The sequence below is a fragment of the Aquarana catesbeiana genome, linkage group LG04 (assembly GCF_042186555.1).
Source record: "Aquarana catesbeiana isolate 2022-GZ linkage group LG04, ASM4218655v1, whole genome shotgun sequence".
NCBI lineage: Eukaryota > Metazoa > Chordata > Amphibia > Anura > Ranidae > Aquarana > Aquarana catesbeiana.
Genome location: NC_133327.1, coordinates 490,801,954 through 490,814,133, shown reverse-complemented (window position 1 = coordinate 490,814,133; position 12,180 = coordinate 490,801,954). Strand labels below are relative to the sequence as shown.

At 42.4% G+C, this 12,180-nt stretch overlaps 1 protein-coding gene across 2 annotated transcripts in view; it reads right to left on the bottom strand.

Moving 5' to 3' along the window:
- Nucleotides 1-12,180, bottom strand: part of SOS1 (SOS Ras/Rac guanine nucleotide exchange factor 1) — a 519,460-nt gene that overhangs the window by 178,909 nt on the left and 328,371 nt on the right. For both annotated transcript variants that reach the window (XM_073627668.1, XM_073627669.1), the window contains 2 exons: nucleotides 11,042-11,145; nucleotides 5,190-5,412 (listed from right to left, as the gene is read on the bottom strand). In XM_073627668.1, the coding sequence (XP_073483769.1) occupies nucleotides 5,190-5,412; nucleotides 11,042-11,145 (327 nt within the window). The remainder of the gene's footprint in view (nucleotides 1-5,189; nucleotides 5,413-11,041; nucleotides 11,146-12,180) is intronic.

Sequence of the window (12,180 nt, the reverse complement as noted above, 5' to 3'; positions counted from 1 at the left end):
AAATCCACATTGAAGGGGATCAGGAAGGTTGTTTTTAATGAGGTGGTCACTAAGTTGGTTGTAAACCAGGCGCTCAAGTAGTTTAGAGGAAAAGGGGAGCAAGGAGATAGGGAGTAGGTTGTTAAGATTGGTAGGGTCCAAGGACGGCTTTTTAAGTATGGGAGTGACCAGTGCATGTTTTAGAGCATTGGGGAAGATGCCAGAGGTGAGGGAGAGATTGAAGAAGGGGTTTAGAGAGTGTAGGATGGAGCCAGAGGGCGACCGTAGCATTTGAGAGGGAATAGGGTCCAGGGGACAGATGGTTAGGTGGGCGATAGAAAGGAGTTTAGCAACTTCGTCTGTAGTAGCAGATTTGAATAGGGGGAGTGTCAGTTGTACCTGTTGACATGGGGTCTTAGCTAGGGGAGATACCTGTAGAGTGGAGATTTCATCACGGATTGTATCAATCTTGTTTTTGAAGTGATTAGCGATCTCCTGGGCAGTGAGTAAGTCAGTGGGTGGAGGACAAAGTAGAGAGTTGAAGGTAGAGAAGAGTTTACGGGGACTGGATGAGAAGGTGTTAATAAGAGCTGTAAAATAGGTTTGCTTGGCAGTGTGGAGGAAAGAATAGTATTTTTGGAGGGCAGATTTGTATTGGTTGAAGTCTTTGAGAGACTTAGTCTTGTGCCACAGACGCTCAAGAGTGCGACTACGTTTTTTGAGAATTTTAGTGTCATCTGTTTGCCAGGGTTGTAGGGGTCGAGGCCTGATTCTGCGTGTAGTGAGGGGAGCGAGCTTGTCCAGGGTGGAGGACAGGGATTTATTGTAGATGGACGTGGCTTGGTTGGGGCAGGACAAGGGAGAGATTTTGTCAAAGAGGTGGTCAGTAGCAGAATAGAGGAGAGAGGAGTTGAAGTTGCGAAAGTTTCTACGGGTGATGGTTAGGCGATTGGAGGGAAAGGTGGTGGAAGAAGACAGGGGGAAGAAAGAAACTAATAAGGTGATGGTCGGAGAGAGGAAAAGGATTGTTTGAGAAGTTGCATGGAGTGCATAGGTAGGAGAATACAAGGTCAAGGGTGTTGCCATCAGAGTGAGTAGAAGCCTGTACCCATTGCTTCAGGTCAAATGAAGAGGTTAGACTAAGAAGTTTAGAAGTAGCAGGAGTGTTTGTATTAGCAGGGCTGTTGAAATCACCGAGAAGGATTGTGGGAATTTCCGAAGAGAGAAAGTAGGGTAGCCAGTCAGAGAACTCATCAAGGAAAGTCGATAATGGTCCAGGGGGCCAGTAGATCACAGCAATTCTTAGGGAAGTAGGAGAGAATAGACGTATACAGTGGGTAAGTACAAGATGTTTGTTATTTTTAATCGGTTCCCAACCGCCTCACGTAGATATACTGTGGCACAATGGCACCACTGGGCAAAACCCCGCACGGGGTCCCCTTTAAGAGCCGCCGGAGGCACGCACCCGCTGCGCATGGCCGTCGGGCGCGATCACGTGCACGAGAGCCAGCACGGGGATTTGTGTGTATAAACACACAAATCCTGGCTCTGTCAGGGGAGAGGAGACACATTATTACTACTAAGTAGGAACAACGATATGTCTCCTCCCCCAGTCAGTCCTATCCCCTCACAGTTAGAACACACCTAGGGAACACACATTTAACCCCTTGATCGCCCCCTAGTGTTCACCCCTTCCCTACCGATGACATTTACACAGTAATCAGTGCATATTTATAGCACTGATCGCTGTATAAATGTCAATGGTCCCAAAAATTTGTCAAAAGTGTCAGATCTGTCCATCACAGTACCGCTAAAAATTGCAGATCACCGCCATTAGTAGTAAAAAAAAATAAATAAAAATGTCATAAATCTTTCCCATAGTTTGTAGACGGAATAACTTTTGCGCAAACCAATTAATATATTATTGCGATTTTTTTAACCAAAAATACGTAGAAGAATATATATTGGCCTAAACCGATGAAGAATTTTTTCTTTTAATTTTGGGGATATTATAGCAAAAAGTAAAAAATTGTTTGTTTTTTTTTTCTCAAAATTGTCGCTCTTATTTTGTTTATAGCACAAAAAATGAAAACCGCAGAGGTGATCAAATACCACCAAAAGAAAGCACTATTTGTGGGAAAAAAGGACGCAAATTTAGTTTGGGTACAGCATTGCATGACCGCGCAATTGTCAGTTAAAGCAACGCAGTGCCAAATTGTAAAACGTGCTCTGGTCAGGAAGGGGGCAAAATCTTCTGGGGCTGAAGTGGTTAAAGAAAAAAAAAAAGAGGAGACTTTAGTATTACTTCAACATTAATTGCTGTAAATCTACCTATACAAAATAGAATGTATAGACACCACGTAACTTATTTTTAACTCTTTACTGGATACAAAAGCAACTCTCCAGATACCAGAGTCACGTGAGCCACTAAATGTCAGTTCCTTTAGAATGTTTAACGGACAGCATGCTACTGCTGATTACAATATTTAACTCACCAGGATTCAGTTGACCAAACATACTTTAGTACAGCATGGGAGTATCTCTTTATGTAGTCAGCCAAACAGTAGTGAGAGGGAGGGTTTTTTGACTTTACTACTGTGGCATTGAGCTTTCTCCACCAGGACAACACTGCTTGCCTTTGGATGATTGTGAGAGGTGCATTCATTTGCCATTTTACATGTGAGTTCATTGAGGTATTGTAATAAAGAGTTTATTATTTTTTACGGTGAGCACTATGGTTTGTCACTTTTATTTCTGAGCCTGAAGATTACCGTATATACTTGAGTATAAGTCGAGATTTTCAGCCCTTTTTTTTAGGCTGAAAATGCCCCCCTCTACTTATACTCGATTCACCACCGTCTGCCTACATGATCAGCGTGTCATGCAGACAGACGGCGGCCAGCGTGTGATAATACCATTCGGCGGCCATTCCACTGTTCAAAAGCCGCGCCTCCTCGTCTGTGATAGGCAGAACACTCCATTTTCCTGCAGTCAGTGTACAGCCCATGAGAATGTCTGTGAAAGGCTGACCGCTGACTGCTGGGAAATGGAGTGTTCTGCTCATCACAGACGAGGAGGCGGCGATGCTTTTGAACAATGGAATGGCCGCTGAATGGTATTATCACACGCTGATCGGTGGATGCAGAGCAGCACACGGAGGATGCAGATCGCCACACAGAGGCATGCACAGGACATAGGTAGGCTGCACAGGACACAGGGACACATGCACAGGACACAGGGAGGCATGCAGCTGCAGATGGGCATTGTTGACCCTCTTTTCCACTTACAGTAGCTGCTGCATTTCTCACCCTCGGCTTATACTCGGGTCAATACGTTTTTCCCAGTTTTTTGTGGTAAATTAGGGGCCTCGGCTTATATTCGGAACGACCTATACTCGAGTATATATGGTAGATGTTTTCTGTGGATGCTTGACCAAGGCAAACGTTGTGCCGGGCTGTTTAATCCCACAGAGAAGCAATCTGGCTTACATATACAGACTGGATCTGGTCCTTAACCTTGATCGCATTTGGGTTGTGGTGCATGACCTTCTCATATGACCTTTGTAGGGAGGGTCAATCCAGGTGGTGAGCATTTGCCTTTTGGGGTTAGTGGAGGTTTTCTTCCTTGGGAACACATCTAATCACCTTGAATAGTGATTTTTTATTTTTGTTTGCACATCTTGAATGTGCACATGTATATTGGAACTTTGGACATTGGGGTTGATTTACTAAAGGCAAATACCGTATTTTCCGCACTATAAGGCGCACCTAAAAGCCTTATATTTTCCTCCAAATCGGCCGTGCGCCTAATAATCCGGTGCGCCTTATATGTGCACTGAGTTTCAAAATAATTTCCCGCTCTGACACAGGGACGTACGTTGGCAGCGATAAACCAACCACTCCACTTTGAAGGAGACCTACAATCTAAACAAATCCATCAAACCCCTTTTACACCTGGGCACTAGCACACTGTTGACGCGCTCTGAGTCTCCGCCTGGAGCCACATCACGTGGGTTCCTACACCAGTGCTACACGGCTGGTGTGTGTATCGCTGTGTGAGCGGAGCGCCCCAATCTCAGTGAGACTACTAACTATCCCCGTACGGACCGGGAAGTCATTCATCCCTTCACATGAACTGTTTTTCCAGCGTGGACGATGTTTCTCCTACCTGTGAGCTGGGCGATCTACTTTTGGTGATACCGCTGATCATTCCTGCAGGGACCAGTAAGTTTAACTTACTAATTTGGCATTGTCTGCAGATACTGGACATTAAAGCAAGCTTTCATTGAAGCCCATATGCACGGGCCTGGGTAAGGGTAGGGCATTAACCCCCCACGGCTTTTATTTGCTTGTTTTTTTTGTAGACCGTATGTTTTAGCATGCGCCTTATAATGCAGTGGGCCTTATGTATGGTCAAGTACAGAAATAGTCCCCGTAATTGAGACTGCGCCTTATAATCCGGTGCGCCTTATGGTGCGGAAAATACGGTAGTCTGTGCACTGCAAGTGCACCACAAGTGCAGTTGCTCTAGATCTGAGAACATGCAAGGAAAATAAAAAAACTGCATTTTTGCTTGCACATGATTAAATGATAGAAAATCAGCAGAGCTTCCTCTTGTAGCACACTGTATATTTGCCTTTAGTAAATCAACCTCATTGTGTCATATATATTAATTTATTCTATTTATTATCTGTGCAATAAATTTGTGTTAACACATTGATGAAATCTCACTATCTTTAACGAATACAGCACAATTTTGGAATGTTCATAATCATTTTATTAGCACGAGTTTGCATTGCGGTGCATAGCGCAGCACGTCTTTTCAAACAGTAGCAGTGATTAAAAGTTGGCCATACATGTACATATCATGAGCTTGAGAGCATGCACCCGCATCTTCAGCATATTTGGCTATATATATGCATGTGTACATTGGAGCGATTTGGTCATTTGACACCTGCTGACAAAATATTGGCTTTTTGTCCAATAACAATCCTTGCTTCAGTAGTTTGGAACTGAGGCTTAGGATTTGTTATATTATATATATTTGTTATATTCAATATATATTGATATTTATCAGTGGATTTTCTAGAGCACGTAGTAGTGGCTGACTTGAAGCTTTTCATTCTGTATTAATAATGTGTGATTCAGGATATGACGTCTCTACTGAAACCATGTATTATTGGATATCAATAATATATTATGAAATAGTACCTGTAGAGATCAGATTCTAATAAAGTCAGCTGACGGGCTATTTCAATGGGATGTAATGTAAGAAGGTCAAAGGTGTCTATCTGTCCAGGCCTACTAATGTGCCATTCAATGGGAGGTGGCAAACTTTCAAATGTTATATTGTGGCTAGGTCCATTGGCTTGGGCCTGTTTTTTTCGCAGGATGATCTTCGTTATGGATTCCACCCATTTTTTCATAGCTTTTCCTATAAAAATACAAGTGTAACATCAGAATGGATTTTAGTTTTTAAACTCTGTCATTTAAAAAAAAAAAAAAAAATTAGCCACCATATAAGCAAAACCAATGTCATTTTTAGAAAGCATAAACATACAGTTTTTTAAATTTCCCTTAATCTTTTCTGGCCCAGACCCAACGTCCCTTTAATGAGGTCTGTATACCAAGGAGTGGGAAGGATTGGTGATCATGTGACCACTGTCACATGATTAGGAGCCAGTTCTGCTGGCAACTAATCATTGGTGGGGACAGACAGCTCGGGCTCTGTGCAGGGAGCATACTATCAGCACCTCAGCACAAGCTGTCCAGAGACGCATATTTGTGGTGTGTGGGCATTAAAGCCCACCCTTTTCCTGCTGCACATACACTATATTACCAAAAGGATTGGCATCCCAGTCTTAGTCCGTAGGGTTCAATATTTAAATGAGTTGGCCCACCCTTTGCAGTTATAACAGTTTCCACTCTTCTGGGAAGGCTGTCCACAAGGTTTAGGAGTGTGTCTATGCTGACCATTCTTCCAGAAGCGCATTTATGAGGTCAGGCACTGATGTGGACGAGAAGGCCTGGCTCGCAGTCTCTTCATCCCAAAGGTGTTCTATCGGGTTGAGGTCAAGACTCTGAGCAGGCCAGTCAAGCTCCCCAACCACAAACGCGCTCATCCATGTCTTTATGGACCTTGCTTTTTTTAGTGGGGGGGGGGGGGTTATGGTGTGGGGTTGTTTTTCAGAGGTTGGGCTTGGCCCCTTAGTTCCAGTGAAGGGAACTCTTAAGGCGTCAGCATACCAAGACGTTTTGGACAATGTCACGCTCCCAACTTTATGGAAATGGTTTAGGGATGGCCCCTTCCTGTTCCAACATCACTGCGCACCAGTGCACAAAGCAAGGTCCATAAAGACATGGATGAGCGAGTTTGGGGTGGAGGAACTTGACTGGCCTGCACAGAGTCCTAACCTCAACCCGATAGAACACCTTTGGGATGAATTACAGCAGAGACTGCGAGCCAGGCCTTCTCGTCCACATCAGTGCCTGACCTCATAAATGCGCTTCTGGAAGAATGGTCACACATTTCCATAGACACACTAGTAAACTTGTCAGCCTTCCCAGAAGAGTTGAAGCTGTTTTGCTGCAAAGGGTGAGCCAACTCAATATTTAACCCTACGGACGAAGACTGGGATGTCATTAAATTTCATGTGCGTGTAAAGGCAGGCATTTCAATACTTTTAGTAACATAGTGTATGTGTTACATGGGAGGCAACAGGTTAAAGAAGTAATAAACCAAAAAACAAAAATGGAATATATTGCAGCATACCAATTAGACATTACACCGATTAGCCATAACATTTTTGACATTTATCATTTCTATTTCGTCCTTCAGCAAAGCACATAGTACAATTAACAGAGAATAGCCTCTGAGGAAAAATGAAAAAAGGCAAATACAAGACATTGAAATCCAAAGGAAATTATCTCTACAATAACAACTTAGCCTGGATATCATAGTAAGTCCCAAGGATTCAGTGAGGACACAGTTTTTTTTTCTACCGCAAATGGATTTCCTGACCCTTATATTTTTTACATAGACTGAGATCCAGTAGAGAGATGCTTAACCTCTTTGCGCCGGTGTTCTGTCGGATAGTGCTCGCTGTTAAGAAGTGCCTGGGATTTACGGCAAATGCTCCATACGGAACAGCACAGCAGCTGATTTTACGATCAGCTGTTGTGAGGGCGAGACGGCGCCTGTGCACAATAGTCGACGGAAGAAATTATTCTGGTAGATTGTGCCTCTCGCTGCCGAGGCGTGCTCATGTCAGTGAGGGGCGAATTTGTACATGTTGGGGGCGGATGTAACATTATGGGCAGTGCTGCAAAGATGGGGCGGATTTTTAAATGATGCCTCATGTTGGTGGGGGGGGGGGATTTGTACATGATAAGTGCGGATTTTTAAAAGATGGGCATGCCCCGCAAACGTCCAGGAAAAATAGCATAATAAAATTTGTTTTGCAGCAGTGGCCATCATTTAAAAATCTGCCCCCAACATGTACAAATTCCCCCCCTCGCCGACATGAACACGCCTCGCCAGCACCAGGCACAATCAGACAGAAAAAATTCTTCCGCCGGCTATTGTGTGCAGGCGCCGTCTCACCATCACAACAGCTGATCATAAAACCGGCAGTTGTGCTGTTCCGTACGGTGCATGCGTGGTAAATCCTGGGCAAGTCTCAATAGCGAGCACTATCTGATTGAACACCGGCGCCTCCCGGTCATTTAAGAGGTTTATGACGCCAGGGGGCGAGGCGGGGCAGGGCTTAAGACCACCGTGATTGGCTGTCATAGCGGTCACTTGATTCAAAAACTCCCGATCACAAGCTTTCGGTTAGGCCCCAGTAACTGTGCTAGGAGCACGCGCTTTCAGAACAGCTCTAGTGACAGCAATTCCCACAAATATGCGGCCTTTCAGCACCAAGGACCAGGCGCCTAGGGGCTGCATATTTGCGTGCAGCTGACGCGAACGGGTTAAAGTGAATGTAAACCTCAGTCTTGGAATCTGAGCACAGCACATATAAAATCGGTAATGTTTAGTTATCCCTCTCCAAAGCTCTAAAGGTTGCTTCTCTCTGGTGCTTTGTTCCTTTGTTATCAGCACGAGTCACTTCTGAGAAGTTTTTCTGCCTCTAAACGCTGAGCTTAAAATATAATTTTTACATCAAATTTTGATGTCAAATTTTGACTAAAATGCCATTTTAGTTTTAGTCGTATTTTAGTCATCTGAATTGTTTTAGTCATATTTTCGTCAACTAAAACCTCTAGTACAATTTAGTTCACTAAAATCTCATACATTTTAGTCAACTAAATCTAATGGGTTTAGTTAAGTTGTAATGCATCATTTAAACATTTCTCTAGAATTTCCAAAGTAATTATATATAGTACTCCTGGAGTAAAAATCTAATAACATTATTATTTATGGTATTAGAACCCTTTCACACTGAGGTGTTTTTCAGGCGCTTTTGGGCTAAAAATAGCACCTGTAAAGCGCCTTAAAAACGCCTCCCCTGCAGTCCCAGTGTGAAAGCCCGAGTGCTTTCACACTGGGGCGATGCGCTGGCAGGACGCTAAAAAAGGTCCTGCAAGCAGCATCTTTGGGGCGACGGATGAGCAGTGTATACACCACTCCTGCCCATTGAAATGAATGGGCACCACTGCTGAAGCGCCTGAAAAGCGCTTCGGGCAGCAGCACTACACGGACACATTTAACCCTTTATTCGTCCGCTAGCAGGGGTTAAAAGCGCCCTGCTAGCGGACGAATAGCACCGCTAAAACGACAGTAAAGCGCCACTAGAACTAGCAGCGTTTTAGCATCAACGCCCGCCCGCCCCAGTGCGAAAGCAGCCTTGAACATGCACTACAGACACAGATTTAGCCATTGTGATATAGAAAGTCTTTATAAATAACAAAACAAAAATATTGCTTTTTGCCAAACAGAAATGCAACTTTAAAATACAAAAAACCACAAAAAACTGTAAATTCTATTGGCTGTAATGCCATTGCACATATTACCCGAGTAGATTACCAACACTAAATATTAAGAAAAAAAAGAAAAGCCTTTTTCTTAATTTTTTCTCTTTCGGTAGCTTAGTAGATGCCCCTTACTTATCCTTATGCAATACGTTTAAACTTTAATGTGCTATTATTATAGGCTCTAGGTGGAATTGTGTTGCCGATTTAAAAATGGAAAAGCAGGGTAGTGTTAATCTTGTCAATTTTCGATTTAGTTTTAGTCATAGTCTTTTGACTAAAAGGCCATTTTAGTTTTAGTCGTATTTTAGTTGACTAAAATAGTGTTAATTTTGTCAACGAAATTAACACTGCTCTAAACGTCCTAATGTGCATGGACACATAGGATAACATTGAGCTGCTTCTACAGGCAAAAGGCAAAATTTCTGTAAAAGAAGCTTTTTTTAAAAGAGACGTATGAGAATTTTTTTTTTCCCATAATCATACTTACCTAGGTGGATGCAACCTAGGTGGATTCAGCATCGGTCTGATGCTGCCTATGTCCCCTGCCGCCTCTGCACTGAGAACCTAGCCATCGAACACCGCCAATGGCTCGGTTCTCTCAGCTTCCTGAGCAGAGAGCTGTTGACTGTCAATCAGCAGCTCTCCTGCTGTGCTCCTCCACACTCACTGGAGCGTGGAGCTATGGAGGGGCGGGGAGCGGCCTTCTCCGCCCCTCAGTGGCTAGCTGAGACAGCCATCAGTCCATGCACCTGGCGGATCCAGACTTCCAGAGTCGGGATGGCGCGGTGCCTGGACTGATCTGTGTGACGTCAGCAATGAGTGGACTGCAGACCGCTCTTTGCTGAAAATGGGTCAAAGGAGTGCAAAACAAATTGCACTCCTGTGACCTGTAGGAGAAGCCCAGACAAACGAGCTCAGGCTGGACTTCTCCTTTAAGCCAGTTTGCATGGACCCTAAAGCTGGACTACAGACAAGTAGCTAAAAATGCAGTTGAAATACATATATATTTACTGCTTTACATGCAAATCTATTTGTAATTTTAGCCAGCTTTTCTTGTGATATGCACACCTTTGCCAGACAGAAAGATAATTTTGCTAATTGCAGGCTGGGGGCAGAGAGATGACAAGGGAAGCCAAATTTTTGAACCGGCAGGATAAATTTATCAAGAACTGTGTGTGTGTCACCTGGCTTGCTGTGCATTCTGGAAAACGTGTAAAATCTCAAGATTGGATGTGCAAATATATGAATCCTTTGATATATAGAGCAAGAAACATATACGCAGTATATTCCAACATTGCCTTTAATGGTCTGATTGCAGTTTTGCTTTACAATTTAAAAGACCAAAACAAATAGACGTTTTCCATGTGCTTACGGTAAATTTATACCAATTTCTTACAAACATTTCTAACCCATGCATTCTGTGAAAATTTGGACATCATGAGATTTCTGAATAGGGCTCACTAATTTCAGCAATAGTTGAAAACTGTTGGCAATATATTAGTAAGCACTGACAAGCATTTTGTGCATCATTTGCTAGTGGTTTTAAAAAGCATGGGGCGTTTTGTGTGTTATTTCCTGTAAAATCACTAAACATGGATTGTTCTAAGCATTCTGCGACAGATTTCAAAGCATTATCAGGGACTATAATAGGGAGGGAAAGGGCAGAAAATGATGCACGCAACACATTTTTTTTTTAAAGCCTTTTATCACAAAACCTTGATGTTGTTAACAAGCCCTTTAAAAAAAACAAAAAAACAATGCACTCTGTTACTGCTAAACAGCAAAAAGTTTAGAACTGCAAGAAACATAAATAAGGCCTAAGACTGTTGTGACATCAGCAAGAACATTTTTTTTTCTGTACATTTAAAGAGCCCTCTATATGTGCCCACATAAAAACAGAGATTTGCCTTTTCTCCATGTCCCAGTAACAATTTTGTTAATAGGATAGGAAATTAGAAGTAACTGTCTAACAGAAAGCAATAATACTGACAAGTACTTTAAACACAAGAAGAATGTGAAAATTGCCCAGCAACTAGATTTCCAGTAAACGTGAACCCATATTTTGAAATGTAGACACAAGGCCATACCTCTGACTGTTCCTATAAATTCTTCTAAACGCACTAATAGGTCTGCATCTCGTTCAAAGTCATAGAAGTGATGTTCCACCCAGTGTCGACAAACATTTAGAACTCTGAAACCAAACAGAATTTTCTGTGTAAATAGTATAACCTGATAGAAAGTCCTTTGACAACTAGATATCTACAATGATACAATAATGCAAAAGTTCACAGAACAAAAGTTAATTTACATACTGGTCTGTTATACAAGAGTGGAGAAAAAAATATTATATACACAGCCATGTGCAACAAAGAAAAAAAAAACATTTTATTTCTCCTGCATCTTAGGGGTTTGTTCACATGTGTGTTGATTATGACTAATAAAGGTACGTTCATTAACTGGTTCCCGACCATGTCACGCAGATATACTGCAGCAGAATGGCTCCCCTGGGTGAAATCCCGTATGGGTACATCCTATCTTCTTTGGCCACCAGAGGGCACGGGCGTAAACACACAAATCCCTGTGCTGTCAGAGGAGAGGAGCCACATTGTTTGTTCCTACTAAGTAGGAAAAACTATATATGTCTCCTCTCCTAATCAATCCTATCCCCATACAGTTAGAACACACTGAGGGAACACACAATTAACCCCTTGATCACCCCCTAGTGTTAACCCCTCCCCTGCCAGTGACATTTACACAGTAATCAGTGCATTTTTATAGCACTGATCGCTGTATAAAGGCCAATGGTCCCAAAGAAATTTCAAAAGTCTCCGATCTGTTCGTCGCAATGTCGCAGTACCGCTAAAAATCGCAGATCCCGCCATTACTAGAAAAAAAAAAATTAATAATAATAAAAATGCCATAAATCTTTCCCATAGTTTGCAGACGCTATAACTTTTGTGCAAACCAATCAATATACGATTATTGCGATTTTTTTACCAAAAATATGTAGAAGAATATATATTGGCTTAAACTAATGAAATTAAAAAAAAAAAATGGGGGATATTATAGCAAAATGTTAAAAATATTGTTTTTTTTTAAATTGTCGCTCATTTTTGTTTATAGCGCAAAAAATAAAAACCGCAGAGGTGATCCAATACCATCAAAAGAAAGCTTTATTTGTGGGGAAAAAAAGAACGCAAATTTTGTTTGGATACAGCGTTGAACG